Consider the following 25,916-nt stretch of genomic DNA (forward strand, 5'->3'; position numbering starts at 1 on the left):
ACAGGTGGGAAAGCCGGCTTCCAGTCTCATCGAGCTCTCCCCAATCTTCTCTGAGGACCTGGTTTCTTCATGTGCTGAGGGGCTTGGGACCAGGGGTCCTTAACTCAGGGTCCTTCTAACTCCAAGGATACACACACAGCAATCCTCCTGAAGGCACAGGAAGCATCTCAGTGTGTGAAAGTCACATGAATTTTTCTGGGGGGATATCCTCAACATTCAGATTCTCAGGACCCAAGGAGTACTGAGAATCAAGACGAGCTTTGTAGGCTCCTTCTCAATTGAGGAAACACCCTAACCAGAAGGCAGCACGGGAGTGCTATGCGGGCTTCCCAGACAAGAGGCCTGGGCTCTGTGATGGGGGGTTAGGGTGGGAGGGTGACTCCAGCTCCTGCACCAGGGCCCTTCCAAACAGAACAGCAGGATGGTGAGGTCCCTCTTCTACAGGCTTTCAAGCAGAACCTGAGTCTCCCTTAAAGTGGACGAATGTCACCAAGAGGAGGTGGGCTCTATGTGTGTCAGCTGAGCCCAACCTGCAGCCCACGCAGCACAACGAGGACACACGCTCTCATGGCTGCAAGCGGCAGGCCCAGGATACAGCAGGGCATGGCTCACTGGGAGACAGGGAGTGGGCAGAGCTTAAAGTCAGGATGGCGTGTGGATGCAAACACATGGCAGCTATATCTCTAGAGCGTCCCAAGTTCAGTCAGGGCAGTGACTGGTTCTATGCAAACTGCAGCAAGAAGTCACTGCGAAGCTCCTAGATAAAGGAGACTTGGTCATATTTTAGCAGTGGCCGTCGTGTCACCATTGCTGACTTGCTTGATATTGTTTTAAACCTTCCGATTCCCTGAAGTGTGCTGCCCAAAATGCTAGTATTTAAGTTTGCCAAATGCAAAAAAAGAAGAGTCACTGGGCAAGACCTAAGATTCTGAGGTTTGGAGGTCTCTGGGGATCTGCACGCTGAGTCACCATCTACATCTGAGGATGCAGATCCAATTAAACCCGGTCTTTTTGGCCTTGGGAAGTCACCAGGCTGTCAGGGCTTGGGGGTTGGTGTTTCCCTTAACCAACTCAATTGGTAAACAGGTATGGGTGGAACTCACTCAAGACAAACTAAGGGGAAACTTTTTGTCTCCAGAAACAGCTCTGGTAATTGGCAGTCAGCTGCGGGGATACCCTAATTCCCTTCCTCAACTTATTAAGTGTGGGGATGAAATGAAGGCTGCCAACAGCCTCAACTGGCCCCCAAAGAGACTGGGGTTCAGCTGTGGCTGCTGTGATTAGCAGAGAAAGGGCTCAGGGGGAGGCTGGGCTGCTGGGAGAGATCTCCTCCCCTCTTGGGCCCTTAGCCAGGAGGAAGATGTCTAAGAAGTTGTCAGAGCTAAAGGGGAGAGGTGGCTCCTCTATATGGGGACGGGACAATTTGTGGTTGTGAACGGCGTGGTGCAAACAAGGTCATGCCCAGAGTGGACGGGGCCAAAGGAGACGATAGGGACTCTGGTTACAGCAAGCAGTCCAAAGCCCAGTGTGCTGAGGGGAACTCACTGGGGGCACTTGCTAAGGGGTTTGGCGCTCTCTTAGGGAAAAGAAGGGCACTGCAAATTGTTAGTGAGAAGTGAAGCAGAAACGAATGATTAGTCTATGAGATCTGGCAAAAACAGGACAAGGGAGCTACACAGAGGCAGCCACCATTTTACTGAACTCCTGCCGTGTGTTAGAAGTTGCACTGGGTACTTTGTTTCTTGTGCATTTTGTCCTCACAACAGCAAACAGTGAGCATCACTGTTAAAGGAGCATCATTTAATGGATTAGGAAATGGGGGCCCAGAAAAGTTAGGTGACTTGCCCAAGGCACCCTGCTGAAAAGAGGCAGAGAGGTGATTCAAACCTAGGTTAATCCGCATATCAGATTCAAAAGCAAAAATGGAAGCACAGGGCCTGCAATCACCCTGGTCAGTGGTGGCCCTTTCTCCCCTCCTGTGCTCGGGCAGGTGCCAGTGCAGTCTTGCACCATCAGGTACAGCATCTTATCTCCCTCCCCTAGGGGGCTAACAGCTCTCCCCTCACTGTGACCGACTCATCTGCCAAAACTCCAGCCTTGTACGCCGCCACCTTCATCCTTTTCTGTAGGATGAAGTTCACCTTTCTTAGGCCGACATTCAAGGCTCTTGGCAACTTGGCGCTACTTCACTCTCCAACTTGAGCCTCTGCGTGAACCAAAGATCTGCTCTTTCCACAAATTCTGTGTTCTGCTTTTGCTCACATTGTGTCTCCTGCTTAGAAGACCCTTGTCTGCTCTCCTTTCTTCAAGAGCCATCTTAAGTCACACATCCTAAAGGTTGCTGTTACTTCTTCAACAAAAAGCCAGTACTCAGTCCTCAAGCTCCTGGGAGCACTAAGACAGTACCGTGCTGCAACATCTTTGGAAGCTCGGTGGAAAAGAGCATGGACACCCGAGCTTTAGCCTGGAGCTGGCACGTGCTAGCCACGTGGCCAGTGGGGCAAATCACTCTCTGGAGTGGGAGCAGGGCGGACACCGTACCTAGGACACACGTGAGGATTTAACGAGACAGTAAATGGGAAGAGTATGAATCTGGCAAACAGCCTGTGCTCAGTAAGTTTAGGTATGAGAAAGTGCTCCCTGGCACCTCCCCACCATGCCTTACAGATGATAAAGGCTCCAGACTGTAGCAGGCTTGACCCTATACAGAAACAAGTGCATACAAGACCCCCAGCAAGCTGCAAAAGCTCTCCTTAAGCATTTGCTAAACAAGTGCAAAAAAGGACTCTCCTGGGTTCCTGAAAGGAGATCTGGTGGAAGGTAGGTGGGGCCATCCTCCACCCCAAGGCCTATATAGAATTCAAACCAAGGCATGACAGGACAGCTGAAGGACTGACTTTAAGGGAAGGGCCACCCCTCTGCTCCTGGTATTTGCACTTAGAAACCTGAAGGCAACAGACCAGAGACCTTCTCCCTCTACCTCCTTCCCCTGTACTCCTTTCCTTAACCCCAAATAAAAAGTATTTCCCAATTTACAAATTAAAGTGGCTCTCAAAATCAATTTTATAGCCAGCAATCATGGTTCTGATGTTACGTAACTATCAAAAAAAAAAAAAAAAAAAACCAGGGAGATGCCAGTGCTGGAAAGCTGCTGTTTGGCAGAACCACCAGCCGGCCCATGTGACAGCACAGGTTTTCAGCTCTCAAAAGCAAAAGTAAATACAAAAACAAAATGCTACGTCCTTGAGACATAATTACAGCAGAATGAATATGCAAATACAGACTCAGAAGAGCCAGATACATCAGTCAACTAATGAGAAGCTGATTACAAAGGGCCTTAGAACAAAACACAGCAAGACTCAGCCATCCAATAAAGGCTGTGAAGGCAACCCTGGGTCTATGGAGGTCACTCCGTGCCCATGAAGGTGCTTTCTGTTCAGTGTTGTTTTGGGGGGGGAAGGCGAGGGGGAGCCAATAACCTGCACACATTCTGTGATACAACTTCTAGCTCTGTTACCAGCGTGGCCAACAACTGGCATGAAAGAACGGCAGGACTCAACGGCTGTGGAGTACCTACTGCATACCCAGCACCCCTAGGCTAGTTTTACATGAATTTTTCATTTATTCCTCACAAAAAGCCTATGGGTAAGTGCTGGCAACCCCACTTTATAAATGAGGACTCCAAGACTCAGAGAGATGCCTAAGGTTTAGATGGACTGAGGCGGGGAGCAATATTTACCTCCACGGCCCACACCAGGCACACAGCAGGTACTTAATACATGCCTGGAAAGAATAAATGAAGTTTCCTAGTCTGGTTCAAAGCCACGTCTAAGACTCCACTCAGAGACCTAAGCCTGACTCCAACCTCATTGCTTCCCCCTTTCCTATGCCTGCTGCCCCTCAACTTCCCCTTCCTCTAACAGTGACCTCCTGTCCTATCACAGCGGCCTCACAGGGATCTGTTATGTCCCTGAACGACTCTCCGGAGGGCACCTCTACATGTTCACTGTTATGGCTTAGAAGCCCACTTCCCCAGGGCCTGGGAAGCCCGAGGAGAAGTTCAATTGTTTTCCTCCTCCTCCTCCCCCCAGGAGCAGATGGCCACAGGGCCTCACCTCATCCTCAAGACAAATACACAAGGCAGAAACTAAGCAAGAATTAGAGGAGTCCCCGTCCTAGAACCACACCCACTGTGGAACTCTGAACGTGCCGGGGCTGAGGGAGGAGGGGAAAGAGGACCACCTTTTATACTCTGGTTTTCTGGATGAGGAAACCACGACCTACAGTGTGTGACCTGTCCAAAGCCCCATGCTACGTAAGTACGGAAGACAGAGCCTGAATTAGAACCTGGCAGGCCCTCCTAGTTCTCAGGCCTCGATGCAAGCTTTCTAAGGGTAGAATTGTAGGATGCTAGGCAGATGGTGCCTTTACCCTCTCCTGCCAGGGCAGTTTTCAAACCCGAGCGTGACGTCAGCATCACCTGGAGGCTCCTGTTGAAACACTCGCCCCCAGCTCCCAGCTCTATATGTCTGAGGTGGCGTCAGAAATACATACTTTTAAGACGTTTCCTGGAGATGCTGCCAGTCTGGGGACCATACTTTGAGAACCAACAGTGCTGAAGTTTGTTGTGGACACTGTGTGTGTGCTGGGGGGGTGCGAGCTGGTAGGGAGGAATGCGGCAATAGCATGTTGATATCTTCAAGGTCACAGGATAGACTCTGGATCTACTAAGTAGAAAACTGCTTACTCCTGACACCCTCAGTTCCTTCCACTGATAAAATGGAAGCAACCCTTCTAAACTTTACCCAGGGTGTGTAACACGAGTCTGTGGATTCTGAAGATGCACATCTGGGTCTGCCTATGTCATCACTATCGTATGACCATCTCAACGAAATTCTAAGAGTAGGTGGGAAACTGGACTTCTGGGGACAGGTGTCCCCCTGCTATAAGACAGTTCCAAAACACTGGGCTGGAGTGACGTGCTCCCGAAGGCTCTCCATGCTACAGCTGGTTGGTGCCTATGCCCTGAGATGCTCAGGGTGGGGGAGGGAGAAGGATCTCTGGATCACCTCAGTGGTGACATCTGGATTTCAGTTTAGGCAACTGGCCTAAACTCCCAAGCAATTTTTTTTGGAAGGTTGAGAGTCACCCTGTTCTCTGGTCTCGGGTGTGGTATATTCACTCTCATTTCTGCCGTCCCATGCAAACCAAGGGTTCCTTCCAAACATTCATCACATCCAAGCCTGCAATCTGGTTACTAATAACAAATGAGTCTTTAGTTGTCACTTCCAGCTCTCCTTCATGTCTGGTACAAGGCTGAGCTGTGCTGGAAAGGCCCATGTATTCTGCCAAGATCTGACAGCACTACCCTTCTTTCAGTCCATGCCTTAGCTTTGCCCTAGACTGCAACTCTCTGGGAGGACATGCCTTAGACATGTACGAAAAAAGCAGAAAGGAAAAAAACAAAAGGGTGCTGTACATGATATTTAAGGACTACCTTTTTGCAAAAGGATGGAAGTAAACACGGAATGAGTCAATTGGCTCACATCATCTGTGTCTTTCCCACTGGAACAGAGGGTCAATACCAAAATCCAACGTGATGTACCACAGCCCACCTGCCTTCCACTACTGCTCCAGTGCCAGGCCTCGGAATTACAAAAAGCCAAGGTTACCTACCATTCATAAGATTACCTGCCCAGGCCCTACATCTGGCTCCTTTATGCAGCCTGGGAAAATAGAAGCATTTTCATCTTCTTCATTATGCCCTAAGGTGTGCCTGGGTGGCTGTAATCCATTCCTCCTGAGTCCCTAGACATCACTTCCTTTTACAAAGAAACAAAATACAGAATTCTGACCTGTGTATGATGCAGGCTCAGTTACAGCTTTCCCCTGGCACCTGTAACTGAAAGCGTAATTCCTTTAAAGTTGGGAAATTCATTGCAGTATTTTACGGTATTGATTTATTTTAAACTTCGCTGGCAGTTTTAAGGCCTGCATGCCTCTGAATCCTAGAAATGCTGGAGGAGGTCTCCATTTCCTTTGATTTTGTAAAGTCACAGAAGACTCACTAGTGGAAATGAAAAGAGCAGCTGGGGGCTTCTATGTCGCTGCCCTAGTTTATCCAGACGGAACCCTGGGCATTCTCTGCAGGTCCGCATCTTGAGTGCCCCTCCGACGGGGGATTTCACTACAACGACAGTCCCCTCTCCCCTTACCAGCTGAGTCCTGTACCCAACAAAGCGTCAGTGTGCCAGGGCGAGTTTCACACGAACCCTGAGATGTGACCTCCTCACTTACCACCTGGCCTACAAGGTGCCCCTAAACCTACCTTCAAGAACCAGCCCAAGGCACCACCTTCTCCAGGAAGCTTTCCCTCCACTCTCTCCAGGCTTCCTGTATTTCTTCCTGTATTTCTACAACTAAATGTTCTCTTAGGTCCACAGCTAACCTGTGAGCTCCTAGAGGACAGCACTGGGGTCTACACCATCAAGACCACCGCTGAGCAAGCGCCTGTCATATGAGGGCTCCTGCTCACCAAATCTGACTTGGCCTCAGAATCTTTCAACACAGGGCTGCAGGCAGCCACATCAATAACAGGGATGAATCAAGAAAGCCCTCGGCTTTGGTCAAGATTCAATAAATGAGCTGGAAGATGGGTCAGGGAGAAACCCAGCAACCCTGCCATTTTGCTTTGGATCCTCATCAACCTTAAGTGTCCAGGCTAAGCTCACTTAGAACGGGCTTCTGCCAGGTCCCGGGGAAGAGACAACAGGGTGACTTTGGGTCACACCAGAGCCCTTTCTTGTCCTGGTGCATAGACTGTCCTGTCAGCAACCCCCCAGTGCCAGCGCTTTCCTGCTGCCCCCAAGGGGGATGCACTTTGGGTCTCCCGCTTTCCAACCTTCTGGGAATTTTAACCTCTGCCTGCTTGTGTGGCTTCTGCCACTGTCGCCCGGCCCTTGGTTATGTGGGTGCCTCACCATCCCAGCCTTGCCTCGCCTGCCCATGTTTGAGGCTGTTATCAGTGTGACACAAGAGGAATCAACACACAGGTGATCTCACCTGAAGGGGCAGAAGGTGGCCCTGCTGTGGTGTGCTGTGCCGAGACTGTCAGACTCCGAAAGAGGCCCACGGGCAGCACCGACACTAATACCTGGGGGCCTCTCGTGTGGAGCTAATAGGAGAGGGAACCCACCTATAAACCCATCAAAAGCTGCTATCAAAGAAGCTGTAGGAGGCAGGACAGAATAGTGGAATTTCCAGTCAGGTATCCGGTTTCAAATCCTGCCTCTGAAAACTGTGCCAAAATGATTCTCAGCTTCCTCATCTGCAGAATGATGGCAGATAACAGAACACTTACGCAGATGATGTGATAATAAGATACTCTATGTAAAAGTACTTAATTCAGGGCTGGAGATAAAAGGGCAGGGCTTCTGCCCTGCACAAGTCAGAGGGCCCCTCAAAACAGGTTTTTAGAACCAGAGCTGTTATTGTTGGGAGGAGTACCTGTGTCCCTAGCATAAGAGGAAATGGGAGTTGGAAAGACCCCAACCATCAGGCAGCTTTGCTCACAGCTGGAGGATTACAGGCGCTATTCTGATTTGCCCAAAGGGATGCTGCCTAGGCTGACAGGAGCCAAGGATGCCAGGGAGGAGGAGAATGAGCAACAACAGCCCTGGGGCAGGCCTGTCCCCTCACGAATGCTGTGATGTCCTGCAGAGCTTCAAGGGACAGATTATCCTTGTGGGCAACCAGCCCCATTACATAACAGACAGCTCAGTTTCCTTGTGTTGAGACAGCAGGAGTGACAGAGAGGGCAACAGCGGGGGTAAAAGCTGGCGCCCAGGGAGCCTCCTGGCCTTACAAATACCAGCCTTCCCCACCTGGGGGATCTCCCAAGAAACACCAGTAGACAGACCGAGAACCAAGGGATGGCCTGCACACCACATGCCAGTGGTTCCTAGAACTGCCGGATCTTCAGGGAACGCCGAGCTTTACATTCCCGGGGAAAAGAGCAGCAAACCCACAACCCTCTGCTCTCACACAGCCCAGTGAAGTCTAGTCAGACAGGGTAAAAGCAAGGCTGGGGCCTCCATTTATAGACAGGGACTCAAAAGATGCTCAGCAGTTCTAGTTCTGCTTGGATCTAAGAATTAATAGTCACTGGCTAAATACCAACCTCCCCCCACCCCAGAATCTAACTAAAACTTCCATTCTTTCCAAGGACCTAATCATCCACTTCAGGGTGAGGCTGACACTTCCCTCTTCTACTTCTCTCATCCTCCCTTTGGGCAGTTCAAGGCTCCACCAGACACTAAGAGGGATGAGCCTCTGGGCTGTGAGATCAAACTTCTGACTTGGGTCTCTTCAGCAGTCAAACCCTTTCCGGGAAGCCTTCCTCCATCGCTGTCCTTTGGGCTACCTAGGTGTTTTACCAGCACACCACTCTGAACCTTCTCAGAGTAGAAGAAACAACCTCAACTGGAAACCGACTAAGTGCTAGGCTCCTCGGGTCCATGTTACTCAACTCAGAATGCATTTCCGGCCCCACCTAGTGCCGTGCAATCTACGTGAGGCTCAACTGCTTGTTGAATTTTGAAAACATTTGAGGTTTACAGGCAATTCCATGGGGCAATACACCATATTGGTTATAGCCATGGACTCAGACCTGGGTTCAAATCTAGGCTTTGACCCTTACTAGCTGAGAGCTTCAGGAAGATACTTGAAAAGAAGTAAATGAAATAATGGTCATAAAGCACCCAGCCCAGGGATGTCCATTAATTATCATCTCTGGCACTGTTGCCCTCCATCAAAGCCTTAGGCTTCTAGACTCAGGAGGTGAGGCTCCAAGTGGGGGTCTTACATTCCCAGAAGCTAGGTCTCACCCATGGTCTCATCCTGCCTCTTCCCACAGGGAGGGCAGTGCTGTGAGAGGAAGGCCTGTCTTATGTGTTCCTGGGTTAGTTCTGATGGCTAGGTCAGGAAGTCACACTCAGAGATGGGGCCTGGAGACCTATCTAGTCTTGGGTTCCCAATTTCACACTTAAAATCTTTTTAAAATTTACCACCACCCGCCCCCCTATGCTGGACTCTGTTTTGAAGACTTCATTGTTTAAAACAAACCACATTAATTAAACAATTTCCCCCCCATTTTTAAGTTTTTAGTCTTACTTCTGATGAACTCGATACCTATAATGTGACACAATTTGCGTATAATTCCAGCCAAAAGGAAGCAAATGATCTGAATTGGCTTCTACAGCTTCAGTGTAAGCATATGTGCTGCTTGCTGCCTGTGAGATGAGCTGAAAAAGCTTCTGAATCTCCAGCAAAGGGGCTCGATTAGGGGTTTAGGAATCCTCATGTTAAAAAACCTCCGATCTCATAAAACAGAAACAAAATCTGAAGTCCAGGTCAAGGGGCCAACTGGATATCCAGCGTGTTAGCCCAGAGCCACATCTTTGGACCCTAGGCCAGGGAATAATATATCATTTATTACTTCAACAAGAAATTAGGCCCGATTTCTTCCTGATGTTGGGCAGCTACCAAGATCGCATATGGTACAAAGAACATTTTCTATGACCCCTTAGGTCACAACAACATCTGATTTCCTTCAGCAGACCTGAGCTGCCCACTCCAGATAAACATCATTCAAGGCCCTGGCTTCAAAAGGCCCTAGGTAACTGAGGTTTGTGTATTAGACAGCATACTTGGCCATGAATGCAGAGTCCCTTATCCCACAACAACCTCCCCAGTAACATGTGGGCAGTGGTACCTGGAACATCAGTCTGGCTGGCTTCCTGCTTTGGGTAAGGCTTTTGGCTGGCTGGTAGGAACCATTAGGGATTGTTAAACATCTTCAAAAAGTGACAAGTAAGAGAGAGATAGGACCCCTCACTGAGTAACCTTTAAAAACAGATACATTTTTCTGGAACAAGCAATTGGATAGAGTTGCCCTGACTACAGCTTTGTCTCAAAGAAAGCTATTTGGCAATCCTCAGAAACAAGGCAACTAAAGACCACCACCTTCAGAGAACAGAAGACAACGCTTCCACCTCAAGCCCAAGCGTGCATCTAAGACTGTGCCGTCCAGCATCTCACTTAGACAGTTTCTACGGGGCACTTTCACAGCCTCTTGCAACTCCCCCAACTACCTCAATCAGATAAGTATGATCTGATCCACTTTATGGATGATGAAACCCAGAGAGGTAAAATAACTTGCCTGAGGTCACAGAGCCAGTAAAGCACAGAAGTGGGACTAGATTCTGGACAGTCCACAAGGCAACACTCCTTTCAGAGGAATCCCATGTTTCCAACCCAAAGTGCAATTCCATTCATGGTTGCAAAAAACTGAAACCATTTAGCGCCAATTTAAACTTTACTCTGATACCTACAATCTTAGATTGCTGGGGCGTTCCTTCACCATTCCTTCATCACGCTGCTACTGGGAACGACTGGGTTTCCTTTATGCAGCTAGAGTTTGACCCACGACAAAAAGTTTCGTAGGAAAGCTGGGCAGGAATCAGGACACATGTTCTGCTCCTTCATTTGGGACCTTGAATAAGTCCCTTCTTTCTAGGTCTCTCCCTACTCTCAGCTCCCCTTCATAGTAAAATTCCTCAGGAAGAAGCATCAAAATGTGGTTTGTAGGGTTTCCCTGGTAGCGCAGTGGTTGAGAATCCGCCTGCCGATGCAGAGGACACGGGTTTGTGCCCCGGTCTGGGAAGATCCCACGTGCCACGGAGTGGCTGGGCCCGTGAGCCACGGCCGCTGAGCCTGCGCGTCCGGAGCCTGTGCTCCGCAACGGGAGAGGTCACAACAGTAAGAGGTCCACGTACCACCAAAAAAAAAAAAAAAAAAAAAAAAAAAAAAAAGTGGTTTGTAGCTCGGGAGTACACGAAGCCAAAACTTTTCATAGTTATTTGCCTTTTCCACTTTCATTCTCTCACAAGTATACTGTGAAGTTTTCCAGAAGTTACCTGATGAGTGACATAGCACCAGGTTACAAAGCAAAAGCAAATAAGAATCCAGCTGACTATCAAGGCAGACGTTAAGATTTGCAAAAATACAAAACAATGCCACTCTACTCACTAAATATGTTTTTGAAAAGTTATTTTTCATGAATTATGTATGTTAATATGTAACTGAATTACTATTCATTTGAAAGAAACGTTTAAAACATTTCTCAGTTTTACTTTCTAATACCAATACCCATAGATATAACCCAAAACAAAAACTCTGGAATCCTCAATTTCAGGAATGCAATGGAGCCTTCAGACCAAAAGCTTTGAGAATCATTAGCCTACTCTCTCACGGTCTCCAATTCCTCCCCTTCATTCTCTCTGAAACCCACTCTAGTTAGGGTTCTCCTCATTATGAGCCACCAAAATTGCTCACGAACACTAATGACTTCCTAATTGCTAAACCCAATGGTCAGTGGCCAGTCTCATCTCATCTCACTCAGCCTACATACAGAACACGCCACGGCTGATTCGTTCCTCCTCCTGAGGTCTTTTCTCCACCTGGCTTCCAGGACACCATGCCCAGGTCTCCTAAACATCTGGCTTCCTTTCCTTCTCTCCAAGCTCTGTTTTGCTTTGAAATCTTCTCTATGCCCACTTTATAATCTTGGTCATCTCCAAATTTGTACCTCTAGACCATTCTCTCCTCTGAATTCTAGACTCATACAATAGCCTACTCGACCTCTGTACTTGGTCACCAGTGATTTTTTTTTCTTTTTCTGCCGAGCCGTATGGGTATGTGGGATCTTAGTTCCCTGACCACGGATGGAACCAATGCACCCTGCAGTGGAAGTGCGAAGTCCTAACCACTGGACCACCAGGGAAAAGTCCCTCAACTGTACTTGGATTCTAAACATTCCAAACATTCCAAACTTTCAGATGACCAAGACCTAACTTTCTCCAGCCAAATCTGTTCTTCCCCATGTCTCACTTGATCCTCTCCATCCTTCCAATGGCTTCCAAGGCCAAGAACTTGTAGTCATCCTTAATTCCTTTCTCATAAGATTGAACATCTTATGTTCAATCTAGCATGAAACCTTGCTGGTTGACTTCAAAATTCACCCAAAATCCAACGATTACCTCCCCTGTTCCACTGTTCAAAGCCACCATTATCTCTCACCTGGGCTAGCATAGTAGCCTCCCATCTCATCCCCTCACTTGCTCCCTTCAGTTTACTTTTAGCACAGCAGGTACAGTGATCCTTTCAAAAGATCAGACATCACACAGCTGAAAACACACCAATGACCAGAAGATTAAAAGCCAAAATCCTCACAGTGGCCTACAAGGGCTATTCTAGTTGACTCCTAATTACCTCTCTAGCTTCTTTTCCTATACTCTCCTCCCTGCTCACTCTATCTAGCCTTCACGCTGTTATAATGGTTAGTGCCTCTGTCTGGGATGTTCTTCCTCCAGAAATCCTCATGGTTCACTCCCTCTACTCCTTCTAACCTTTGCTCAAAGGTCACTGTCTTAAGAAGACCAACCCTGATCTCTTCCACTTGGAAGTACATCCATCCCTCACCTCCCTGCATTCTGATCTCCCTTATCCTGGTCTACATCCCTCCACTAACCCACAGGTAAGTTATGTCTGTCTCCCCAGTAGATGTAAGCTCTACAACTGTAAGAATTTTTGTTGGTTTTGCTCACTAATGTATCTTCTGTGCCTGAAATAGTTAGTCCCTGGAAAATAGTTTCTCAATAAATATGCTGAATGAATATATGGAATTAGCTTCTCCATCTATAAAGCGTGATTGGGAGAGAGGGGAGTTTAAACTCAATAGTTCCTCCCAGCTCAAGCCTCTGATTCTCTAACCAGCCAAATACTCATTTATACCAAAACTGATTTGAACCTTTGGCACTACAAGACTCAGCTCCTGGTCACAAAGACCAGGGCCCTGGACCCGGCCCACACTTCTAAGTGCCCAGCTAGGACAGGGCAGGATAGGTGCCAACTGACCAAGCACTGTCCTCATTAGTTGTCAGAGCCTGGGACACTTGGCCATAACTATGTTTCTGATCTTTTCTCATCCCAAGGTCACCTATTTCTCCTACCTGAAGCAATCACTGCTATTTAGCTTTAACTCTGCCCTGCAACAAAGCACAAATCCCAAGTGTGGATGTCCAAATGGGAGCCATGATTTCAATTAGTTGTGACAACCCCATAACCCTAACCCAAATTCAGATCCCTCTTCCAATGACAACCTTCTTTCTACCCCAGGGCAAACTTGAATTCTAAGAGGTTTTTTTAAAGTAGAAAAGATGAGATGGAAATGGAAAGTGACAACATGAAATACAATTAAAATACTCTCTAGCCAACCGTTTTCAGGCTTGAACATGGTACTACCCCAAACCTAGCTTTAAGAACGCTGTTCTCTTACTCACTGGGCAGTAAGGCAAACTGGCCTGGCACCTGGAAGATAACGTTTGTGGAATGGAAGAATTAAACCTGGAGTGACTCATCTGAGAAGTAAGTTCACTGAATACTGAAGCATAACCAGGCTCAAATCACATTAATCAATACCAACCAGAAATGTGAGGGTGATGAAGGGGAAGAAGGGACTAAGAACCCACCTAGGTAATGGAGGGCTCTGTGCCCCAGGTGCGCAGGCTCCTTCCTCATGACCACTGGGATCAGCTTCCACCCCCCATCACCGCCTCTCAAGCCTTCAGAAAAATCTAAGTCTAGCTTATTTCCAGCTTCATATCTTGATACTAAGAAAAAAGGGGCTGGGGGGAGAAGGAACATGAGTAAGATATACCTGCCCTTAAATTAGTAGGATCGTGGGTTAATGACTTAACCCTTGCAGTGTTGCAAAGGTGAAACAAAATGGTACATGTGAAAATACCTAGCACTCATGGTAGGTATTCAATGTTCTTTTCTTTTCCAATCCCTTTAAGGAAAATGAATCAAATCTGACCAATACGCTAGCCAGCACGTGTATCTACTGACACTAATCTCCCAACATCTATTACTTCCGTCTACTTCGATATTGGTCAGTTGCCTTTTGCCAATTCTGCCCCAAAGATCCAAGCACTCCTCTATCCTCAGTGCTACTACATTTAGGTTCAACAACATCCCTTACTAGCGTGAATCAAATAATTCGTCTAACTGGTCTCCCATTCTCCGGTTCAAATCAGCTTACACATGCTGAAGCTCTTAATGCTACACTGCTCTGCTCTGGTTTGCATATGGCTCCCAAATGCCTACTAAGTCAAGGTCAAATTCCAGGGTCCCATGTTTCACCTTATTCCTAGTCTTATTTCCCTTGCTCACATCTCAGACTCTGGTCCAACTGAACTACCAGTGCTGTTCCTGGTACACACTTTTGGATTTTCCACCTCAGCTCTATCCACGCTCCAGTAGGCCACTGTCCTCCCCAACTACCACCTGTCTACTACATCCTTCACTATTCCAAACTGCTGGAGGCTCTCCAATATGCTAGGCTCCCGCTGGCTTCAGGTCCCTTGCAGAGGGCTAGGCCTTTTACCTGGGATGCTCCCCTCTGCTTCCAACTCCCTACTCTTGCTTCTGGGCACTATTCCTTGAAAGTCAATTTCCTTACGTTCGCTGTAAAGCAACTATGATAAATACTGATTTAATGTTTCTCTCCTTGACTAAGCTGCAGAAGTCATGAGGACGGGGCATGTTTCTGGTTTTGCTTACCATTGTTATCCCAGAGCCTAGCACGGTACTTGACAAATGAAAGCCCACAATCAATCTGTTAAATAAGCAAAGATTTCTCTAAAAGAATATTCATTCACACACTGTTTACAGTATCTAAAATGGAGAAAGGGACATCTGCTATCTGAAGTGGGAGAATGGTTACATTACTGCACCTATAATGGAATGTCAATTATTGAAGGCCATGCTTTCAACGTATGACATGGAAAATGCTTGGGTTAGAGCTGAATGGAAGAGCAGGAAACTAAACCTAAAAGAGCATGATCTAAACTATGCAGAATTGGATGTGCGAGTAGGAAGGGTACAAATTGGGGTCAGTGTTTATATTCTGAAAAAAAATGTCCCTACTTCTTTTGCACACTTTCTACAGTAAGCATTTATTAATTGATGAGAAAGTGTTTCTAAAAAACTTAAAAGAGACTCAGCTCAAATGCAATGTCTACTCAAAACTTCCCTAGACTTCCTAATTTGTACTCAAATAATCCCACATCTCCTCATTGAGACTTGGGAGGAAACTTTGGTAACCAGCACTTAGTTCTCTTAAACCCTGCGTTTGCCCCCAACTCCATACTCCCCCGCCTCCCTGGGCTCAGACTGAAGAATCCAGTAGTCCAGGAAGTGTGCATGCAGAACAAAAAGAAGTACACTCACCTAGTTTAAAAACACCCAAGATGCTTTGCCCTGAATTTTAAGCAGCACATGTGACCTGGTCCATTCTGGTTTCAAGTTCAAAGGCATCAGGCCGGTCCTGTGGGTTAGCAGCTAACATATCTTTCAAGAGCTGCTTGATCCCCTCAGACATGGAAGTCCTGCGTTTCTGGGGGATGTGCAACTCCATCTTTGGGTTTTCTAGCAGCGCCTCACCAACAGGGACGATCTCAGTCCCCTGTTTGATATAGGTCCCCAGGAGCTCCTTCTTGGTCTCAGAGTCAATGAAAGTGATTCTTTCTATCATTGCCCAGATGATAATGCCCAGGGCAAAGATGTCAGCCTTGGCTGTGTAGTGTCCCTCCCAGACTTCAGGGGCCATGTAGAAGTCTGAGCCGCAGGCTGAGGACAGCCAGTATTTATTCACATTCACATTTTTGTTGTCTTGATTGCCCTCTTTACCTCGGGGGGCCAGCCCAGCACAGACCTTGCTTAGTCCAAAGTCTGCCACCTTGAGGATGGGGGTGCCAGACCGCTCTGTGATGAGGATGTTGTCTGGCTTTAGGTCCCTGTGCACGATGTGGTTTTTGTGCAGGAAGGCAATGGCGCTCGTGAGCTGTAGCATGAAGCTCTTGTTGGTGGCTGGGTCCGGCCTCCGGGACAGGACATACTGATTCAGGTCTCCACCTTCACAGAACTCCATGACAAACCAGAGATAGCAGGGCTCCTCAGCATAACCCAGGATCCTTTCTCCTAAATCAAGGGAAGACCAGAAAGAGCCCAAGTGAGATGGACACAGTCACACCACTTGTAGACTAAAGGGATGAAGCATATTAGAGTAGGAGTGACAGTGATGACAATCACTCCAATCCAAGAGGACCAGCACAACTGGCACGGCACCGACTCTGCACAACAAGGCCCACCTCTACTCATACAGGGTGAGTCAAGTGATAACAAGATAAGGGAACCCTGATTTACTGATGATTGGCCAGGAGGCAATGAGTTCACCTTTCCCAGTTTCCACTTCTGCTTCTTCACCTGTAAATGGCCACGTGTAACACAGAGTACCAACACTGGCACTTGACGTTCAATTTAATATTTACTACCACCCTAGGAGGTAGGAAGAAATAGCCCCACCTAATAAAATGAAGAACCCGAGGCTCACAGAGACTTAGAGTTAACAGACTCAAATCCATGACTGCAGTGCCACTGTGTTTCATTATACTGTCTCCAAATAGGCAGCACTATACCACCCACATCTCCTAGGGCTGCTGCTGAGACGAGGGAAAATATGTGAGAAGACCGTCAAATGTCTGTTACTCCATGCTAAGCCAAAGACCTTCCCTCCCTTCCTTCCTGCCTTGTACAGGGATCCTTGTCGATGCGTCTAGAATGGCACTACAAGTTTATTTCAGACACACTCCAAGTCACTGTTTTCTGGTAGCCCACCACAAGTTAGGTACGTGACAGGCCCATCTCTATGAAGTTCAGTTTGAAGGAGATAACGGATGTTTAAAACAGCAAGCATCATTAGCTGTGCATCTGCACCAAGGTCAAGTTTTACGAACAGTGAAGAGTGGGTAGGAGTCACCAGATCTAAAGAGGTCCGAAGGGGCAGGACTTGAGTGACCCCTAAGAAACAGGCAGTAAATCAGCAGGGAGAAGCCAGAAGGAAACTCTAGGCTGAGATGGGATGGATAACGAGGCACAGGAACAAACGGACCAGAGAGGTGTAAATAGGAAGACTGAAGTGGATGTAAGATGTAATCAAGTTATGTGGAAACTTGAAACTCCAGCTCTGCCTTCCTCAGAAAGTCTTTCCTTTTGAACCACAGAAACTCCAGGAAAGCTGCTGACTGGCATCTCCAAACAAATCCCAATACACTTTATAAAGCAATTAACAGTACACTGAACCCTTAGCATGAAGTTATTTGGTGACTACAAGAGCCCAAAAAGCTTGAGCCTAAGGAGGCAGGTGTCTCATCCTGCTGATGAGGAGGCTGGGTCAGCCCCAGGTGGTCACATGGATCATTCGTGACTGAGCCAGACCCTGAGGAAAAGTCCTCTGATCCCCCGTACAGTGTCTCCATTCTACCAAAAGTGAAGGCTACAACCGCTCACACAGCCTCTGCCAGAGGGTTTCTTTCACTAGTTATTTACTTTATTACAAAGAGAATGGGTGATCCAGATGAGATGTTGCTAAGCCCCGAAATTACCAAGGCACGTAGCCTACAAAAAGCCAGTGGTTTGGGAGTTCTACGTTGATCCAAGAAGATGACTAGACGGACAAGGCAAAAGCTTTAGGTTTTTGACCACGATCTGACAGACCACATTTCCCCTGTAATTATATAATTTGTTTATACTGCTCACAATCAAAAGTCATACAGGTAGAACTAGTTTAGGGCAGATGGGTTTTTTTTGTTTTGTTTTGTTTTTTTTAAATCAGTTGTTTCCCATCTCATAATCCTCTTTCTAGGTCATCTGCTCCAGCAGGCTGAGGTTCTATCTAAAATGACTGCAGGGACTTCCCTGGTGGCACAGTGGTTAAAAATCCGCCTGCCAATGCAGGGGACACGGGTTCAAGCCCTGGTCCTGGAAGATCCCACATGCCATGGAGCAGCTAAGCCCATGCACCACAACTACTGAAGCTCGCGTGCCTAGAGCCCATGCTCCGCAACAGGAGAAGCTACCACCATAAGAAGCCCGTGCACTGCAATGAAGAGTAACCCCCGCTCACTGTAACTAGAGAAAGCCCGTGCGCAGCAACAAAGACCCAACGCAGCCAAAAATAAATTTAAAATAAATAAATAAATAAAAAGACTGCAAAATGAAGTGGCGATCTGAGCCCCGATCAATCAACCTAGACTCCCGAGTAAAGACCCATAAAAAGGAGAGCAAGAAATGTTTGGCTGTGGTAGAGCCGGAAAAGAAACTATTAAAAAGGCATCAAATTCCTTCTGCAAAGGCCACATCAGAAAACAGTGAAACTTCTGGTGGGGAAATAAAGGGTGGGGAATGATGATTATTTTGTATGCAAAATTGGTAACTATGGCAATTGAAATAAAAAGACAACTCTGTAAAACAGACTACATGTAAGTCCAGGTTATGAGAATCCAGGGAAAGAAAGAAAAAAAAAGGTAAAAAAGTGCCCTCAGTCAGTGGGTAGATGAGACCCACGATCGAGGGACTTGCTTTGGAGAATGAGCTAAGGTCAGGAGATGCCAAAGAAGGGGGCTGTTTGCAGAGATGACAGAACTGGACAGGAAGCAGACAAAGCATCAGTAAGCATGACGGAATGGAAAGTGGGGGACGTGGCTACTTGTCCCAGAGACAAAAAGCACTTTGCACAGGGAAGAACCTTGGGCTTATTTCATGAGAAGCTGCAGTATGTGTTTTCATGAAGGAATCCCAACTGCCCACAAAAAACATAAGAGGCATGTAAGAATTCCAGCCCTTTCCTTTAGGCAGATTGTCTACCTGGGCCTCTCAGCTACCTCTCATTACAGCAAGATGGAGGAAGGGAATGCGGCACTCAACGCACTGGGTGCATTTCTGTTGAGAAGCAAGTAGTAGAAGAGCACACAGTAACAGAAGAGTAATAGAAGACCAGGAGACAGGAGTCTAGGTTGAGACCCCAATTCTGCCCCCGGTTTACTGGGTGGTTTCGAGACCGAGTATGATGGGAAGATAGCTAGAACCTGGGGCAAGTCCCTGAACCTCTCAGACTCAGTCTTCTCATCCATCAAATGAGAATGACACTTACACCACATATTCCTGAGTTAAGTCACAGTTGGCAGAGTATAAGGTACTTGGGGGGAATCACATCCTTTACCATCTCCTACATCATCATTCCCACTGGACCCCAGCCAAGTCCTAGCAAGTCACGGATTTCAATACTCTCAGTGCTGGGAGCCAGAGAATATAGCTCTCACACATTAGGCAAAAGATGAAACTGAGATCAGAAAATGAAAATGGATGATTATATCACATTTCTCAGGCTGTAATAGCTAAAATCCATATTCTAGCCAGAGCAGGCCACTTTTATTTGAGGTGACCTCTCTACGTAAAAGGTGACCCCTCTCCCCAAATCTGTGCAGGTGCATCTGAATGTGTACCTTAGGACCCAGCCTGAAAGCTAACCTGCTCGACATGTGCCTGATTTCCCAGGTAACTTTCCTCTTCTGACCAGCCAAAGCCCAAGTCTCATTATTTACCAGGGTGACTGTGCACTGGGGAAGGGAAAATGGTCAAACTTCCAGGGATGACACAAATTCCTGGAGACTCAAAACGTCACCGTGGTCCAGTCAGGGTAGGGGGCCAATAGAGGTCAGGTGACCAGTGGAGTTTCAGCTCAGGTCTGTTTCACAGCGACCCCAGTGGGTCACTGAAGCCACCCTGTGGTTACTTCCCCAGTTTTAGGATGTAAAACTGGAACAAACACATGCAGACACTAGTAGAATCCTCACATGAAATTCAGCTTTTTGAACTGATAGAAACAAACAAAATTTACTTAAGTTTTATAATTCCCTTGTTTGGTATAAATCTGACAGTTCTGTAAGACTAAAAAGGGCTGAAAATTTAGCTGCCCAGAGCTGGAGAAAAGAGAGTGTTATTTGAAGGTGATAAAGATTTGTGGCAAATTAACCTTTGAGAGCCCGCTGGGTTCCAGGAACTATTTATCACAGCCATGAGTGGTTGGTAAGGTGCGATCCTGCACAGCCACATCCCTCCACCAGAACATGCTAACTCCAGGTTACAGGGGGCAAAGAAATGCACTTCGATTAGAGGCAGGCCTACCTTCAGGGGCATTTTATTACCTTTCCCAAGTCCAGAAGCCAGAAGACCACAAAATAAACTCTATTTCAAAATATATCCTATGCCACAGTTCACAGGGAAACAATTAAAAAAAAAAAACCAAGCAGGGGACTTCCCTGGTGGTCCAGTGGCTAAGACTTGGTGCTCCCAATGCAGGAGCGATCCCTGGGTTCGATCCCTGGTCAGGGAACTAGGTCCCACATGCCGTAACTAAAAGATACCACATTCGGCAATCAAGATCCCGAGTGCTGCAACTAACTCCTGGCACTGCCAAATAAATAAATTTTAAAAATATAAGGTTAAAAAAAAAATCAAGCAGGTGCCTCGCATCTCATTACTCATGGGCATAAGTAGTGGCTGAAGTCTCCCAACAAAACGGGCTGTATTCAGAAACTTGAGGTCGGGAGGCTCAGCATAAGGATAAGTCAGTATGAGCTGTGGAAAGGCAGGCACTTCCTGGAAAGGGATACAAAATACCCAGAATTTTATAAGCCTATTTCCAAGCATCCTCCAGAAATTCGACTTTTTTTTTATACTGAAATATAGCTGATTTACAACGTTGTGCTGATCTCTGCTGTACAGCAAAGTGACTCAGTTATACATGTACATATTCTTTTCCATTATGGTTTGCCACCGGATAGTGAACATAGCTCCCTGTGCTGTACAGCAGAACCTTGTTGTTTATCCCTCCACTATATAATGGCTGGCATCTGCTATGCTCTAGAACTCTGACTGAGTTCTAGTTTCAGAGATGTTAACATGTGGAAGAACATGTCTTGAGAATCGACGAAACAGGTTCCCTCTGGAGGCAAGAGGAGTTAAAAATGGAAGACAGACTAGAGGCCAAGAGATGCATCAGGAGGTCCTGAAAGCCAAAGAAGTGAGGGCTGGCCAGGGAGGAGGCAGGAAGGGGATGGGAGAAAGGTCTTGGAGGTTTAGAATCAACAGAACATCACTTCACATGTGATGGAAGGAAGGAAGAAGCCAATCCTCTCTTCTTACTCCCAACTTGCATCTATGTACATGACCCTTTCACAAGTGAGGAAACTGAGGCTCAAAAGATTAAATAACTTGCCTTTGGTCTCACTACAGTCTCACAGAGGCAGACCCCAGAGTCTCCACAGCCTGGATTCCTAACCCTGATGCTTTACTGCGGCCTCTCGCTGCCTGCAGCAGAAGTTAACGCCTGGATGTTCCATTTCCCACTCTGACACAGTTCATTGTTAAATACTCTTATGGACACCCCCAAGGAGTTCAATGTTCCTTGAGTCTCCAGTATTGATGGGCCAACCACATAACACGATGATTCATTTTTCATAGAGGATTAATTAGGATTCTGATAAGCATGCTGAGATAAACAATTCAGCAATATTTATCACAAGTCTTCAAAATGCTCAACGTGACATAAAAATCCCACTCCAGGAATTTATTCTAAGAGAAGAGTACCAAAAAGGCAAAACAAAAACAGAAACCTACCACTACCAGCAACAAAAGGGCACACCAAGCACTAAAAACACACAGAACTGGTATTCCACACAGCACAGTACAAGTAAGGAGTCAGAACAACTGTCCACGAGTAATTAATGGTTAATTATGGCACTGCCCCTTAGTTGAATGCTTAAAGGGTCATGTTTTACTTCAAAAAAATTTACTTAAAAAGCCAAAAGAGGGCTTCCCTGGTGGCGCAGTGGTTGAGAGTCCGCCTGCCGATGCAGGGGTCACGGGTTCGTGCCCGAGTCCGGGAGGATCCCACGTGCAGCGGAGCGGCTGGGCCTGTGAGCCATGGCCGCTGAGCCTGCAGGTCCGGAGCCTATGCTCCGCAACGGGACAGGCCACAACAGTGAGAGGCCCGCGTACCGGAAAAAAAAAAAAAAAAAAAAAAAAGCCAAAAGAGAAGATCACATAACACATCATAAACATGTTTAATGTGAAGTGAGACATAAGATATAGATTTTAAAGTTATGTTTAAGAAAATATTATAAAGGAATCCAGAAATGAGATTTGAATTTGTTATGACCATAGCTATCCCTGCTTCTGATTAAACAAAAATTTTAATATATAACTTTTAACTAAAGAAGTGGTTCAGAAGATCAGTCCTGAGAAGATGCTGAAGATGAGGACCATTCAGCACATTCTCCCAAAATGAGCACATAGACCAAGCCCTTCTCCCAGCCACAATGACCTTGAGCTGTGTCACTATAAAGAGGCTGGGTCCAGTGTCAACACCACAGGGTGTGTTCAATTCAAAGTACTTCATTAATCAAATGTTTTTGTGCACTACAGAACACACCCGCTCAGGGTGGCTGCCAGGGCAAGATACAGTGTCCTGTAGAGGCCAAGAGGCCAGTTAGGAACTCTCAGGCCCAGTGGGAAAGGAGAAGGAGCCAGCCAGGCCTGGGGTCAAAACCACCCACTCCCACACTTTCATGGCTAATGTGACCCTGGGCAAACTGCTAAAAAAAGACCCCATGAATATTTCATTTTCCATAAATTGGGAAGAGACACTTACCTCAATGGGCTGTCGGGAGGCTTAATTGTGACATATGAAGCCTCTTGCAAGGTGCCTGGACACCAGAGCAGACAACTACTGGGTATTAATCATGTTAAAAATTGCAAAGAACATTTGGATATAAACCTAGAGCCTGACCTTTCACTGTTGTGGGAATGGACGAGTTACTTGACTTAATGGATCTTGATTTTCTTGTGTATAAAATGAGGTTGCAAAAACTCCAACCTAAAGTGGAGAGGATGAACCATGAAAATCTAAGGTTAGCTATTAGGACTTGGAACATTGCAAGGCTCTTGTAAAAAATGCAGATTCCACTGGCCAGGCAGACTGGGGAGTAGGGTAGTCCTGGTTGTTTCTCTCTCCATGTGCAATGGTCCTTGCCGCATAACTAGCCTTACTGCGTGCCAGGCTCACTTCTGATTTACCCTTTTACAACTCATCCTTCCCTCCCCCTCTAAACTCAGTCCACATTCCTGCCAGCTGTCCCCCCTAAAGCACCTGTCACAGGCTGCAGTGAAGTATCATCGGTTGTGCTGTGCCCATCTCCTCCCTTAGACTGGGCACCACAGTGGAACGAGACCATGTCTCTGGGCTCCCGCGATGCACCTCACACACACTGAGTAGGTAACTGGGTGAAATGAATCAAGATGAGAATTGTTAGCTGGAGAGGCTTAAAACAGAGAAATATCAGAGAACATTCTAGTATAGGGCATGCAGAATGTTTAGATTAAGACAACTAGGTAAGCATCCAGAATCTGTGGGTCACTGAGGAGGGCCCGTGGCTAAATACCACCAAAAGCCAAGTTCGAGCTGAAAATAAACTGATGTTCCATTGGGAAGTTAAGTTCTCTTTGAGAGTTTACTTACACTGTAAAAAGCCCTACCCAATACAACGCCAATTAATTAAAGCTCTCAAGTAAGGGTTGCTTCTATCTCCTGGGGCTGGTATCTAAAACCCCCAATGCGCACAGAAGGAAAGCAGTCTGTCAGTAGCAAGAGAAAAGGAAAGTCTGTGTGCTTGTCCCAAGACAATCAAGAGCAGAACAGAAAGGAGGCAGAGGGTCCCTGGCAGCTGAGACATAGGGGAAGCACCAACAGAAATCAGCAGTGCCACAAGTACTGGTTAACACATAATTGAACATAGATAGTAGCCAGTAGCTTCTGAGTAAAGTATGATTACACCCATTTAACAACAAGAAAAACAGGAGAGCCCAGAACTTAAGCCACCTGTCCCAAGAGTACAGCACAGCTGTGAAGGAAAGCTTACTCAGTTCAGAATGCCGGGGCTTGGAGACTGGCTTGGTTCTGCTTAGCTGCTATACATCGGGCAATGTCACTAACCTCAGTGCCTCAAGTTGTCTCACCCTTAAAATAGGGATAATGATAGTATTGACTTCAAAAGGTGGTCAAGAAGACCGAAACAGTTAAGAGGTATAAAGCCTTTAGAGCAGCTCCTGGCACACAGCAAGCAGTGAGTTTTAGCTTTTATTAACAGGGTGAAACTGGGACTAAGACCTTCCGACTCCCAGTCAATACCAATGTTCTACTGTACCCCATTCATTTCCAGGGCCCCTAAGTGGTGCCTTTATATCTACGTCAGGGTAGCCGAAGACTACCATTCAGCTCCCTGCCTCTACCCAGGGATCTCTAAACTCTGAGACCCCAAAGCTGTAGTAGAGAATTCAGAGGTGCTTTCCAGCGGCCTGGGAGGGGGGCACCCAGCTCTGAGCCCAAGATTTCCCTGGGCTCTAAATGGGCTGAGAGGAGTTTGCAGGCCGACAACCCATCCACTAAGACACTGGCTCTCCCTCAGCTTCCAGAGGTCTACCTCCTTCCTTGCTTCCCCAGGCCTCTATGCTCCCAGAGGGAACCTCTACTGTTTTCTGGGACACCCACCACTCGTGACCTTGCACGATGGTCATGGCCAAGTCTTCTGCATGCCTCGTGGAGGAAACTCTGCATAGCTTCTTCTAGTGCAGTATATGGCTCACAGTCACACAGGGCATCGGTGTGCAGACAAGACTGCCTCCCAAGGGCCAAGATTCCCACCCGTGTGAAAGCCCCTCCAGATATCTTGAGTACAGCAAACATCAAATAATTGGTCAAGCGGAACACGTCACGTTTTACCAAGTTGGGATAAGCTAGGTTCCAGGCTTTTCCAAACTTCTAATTATTCAGTTTTATGAGCCTTGACAGTTTGTTGTGGATTTTTTTTGTCTTCATTTGCTGCTATTTGTATAAGGACCAGTGTGCACTTTGTAGAGAGCATCAGAATTTCTGAGTTTGACAATAAGCTCAGGCATGCCTGATGTCTAAGTGGCAGTAATCTTGAATTCAGTTTTAGGTGCAATCAGGACAGGGTCCTTTGGCAATGGAAACGAGGAGATAAAAGCACACTGTTAACCCTTTTTTAATGAAAAGTTCTTAAAGGTTAAACAAAGTCACCAACCCATCAACCAAATAATTTACATGATTGTTAATCTGGTTTAAAAAAGCCTGGGAGACTGGTTTGAATACTACCACTAACTCATCTGGCAAGTCCTGTCTCTTTTCTGGGCTTCAGTTTCCTTCCCTGTGAAACAGAAGGCCAGATCAGACATCTAAGATGGCTCACTACTGACTGTCTGAAACTTCTGTTCTCTATTTTATGCTCTGGGTAAAACTTTTTGGTCTATGTTCAGAGACAAAGGAAGGACATAAGACATAGAAATCTATCAAAGTTGGAGAAGATGAAGAACTGCATTAAGAAGTCCCCTTACCACCACCACCACCACCACCCCTTTTTTTTTTTTTTTTTGCAGTACGCGGGCCTCTCACTGTTGTGGCCTCTCCCGTTGCGGAGCACAGGCTCCGGACGCGCAGGCTCAGCGGCCATGGCTCATGGGCCCAGCTGCTCCGCGGCACGTGGGATCTTCCCAGACCGGGGCACGAACCCGTGTCCTCTGCATCGGCAGGCGGACTCTCAAACCACTGCGCCACCAGGGAAGCCCCCTTACCCCTTTTTTGATACTGGTTTATTCATACATAATTTTTTTAAACTACAGAAATGCCTTCTGGTGGAGCTGATACTTGGAGGGGGGGAGGGGAAAGGAGATGGACAACCATTCTCTATTTGTTCTCTATTTGGCCACACCGTGAAGTAAATAGCACTCTCTTCTCTACCTATTCATGTGTTCCTAGGCCTCCTTCTTTCAAAGCCCACCTTCTCTGCTAACTTCTGGCTAACTCCTGATTCTCATTCTTG

At 46.9% G+C, this 25,916-nt stretch overlaps 1 protein-coding gene across 1 annotated transcript in view; it reads right to left on the minus strand.

Annotated features, from left to right (window-relative positions):
- The window catches only part of STK35 (serine/threonine kinase 35), a 45,191-nt gene that overhangs the window by 14,869 nt on the left and 4,406 nt on the right, over positions 1-25,916 (minus strand). Inside the window, exon 3 of the mRNA XM_059038359.2 lies at positions 15,352-16,101. Within this exon, the coding sequence (XP_058894342.1) occupies positions 15,389-16,101 (713 nt within the window). The 3' untranslated portion in view covers positions 15,352-15,388. The remainder of the gene's footprint in view (positions 1-15,351; positions 16,102-25,916) is intronic.

This window comes from Kogia breviceps, chromosome 14, assembly GCF_026419965.1.
Source record: "Kogia breviceps isolate mKogBre1 chromosome 14, mKogBre1 haplotype 1, whole genome shotgun sequence".
NCBI lineage: Eukaryota > Metazoa > Chordata > Mammalia > Artiodactyla > Physeteridae > Kogia > Kogia breviceps.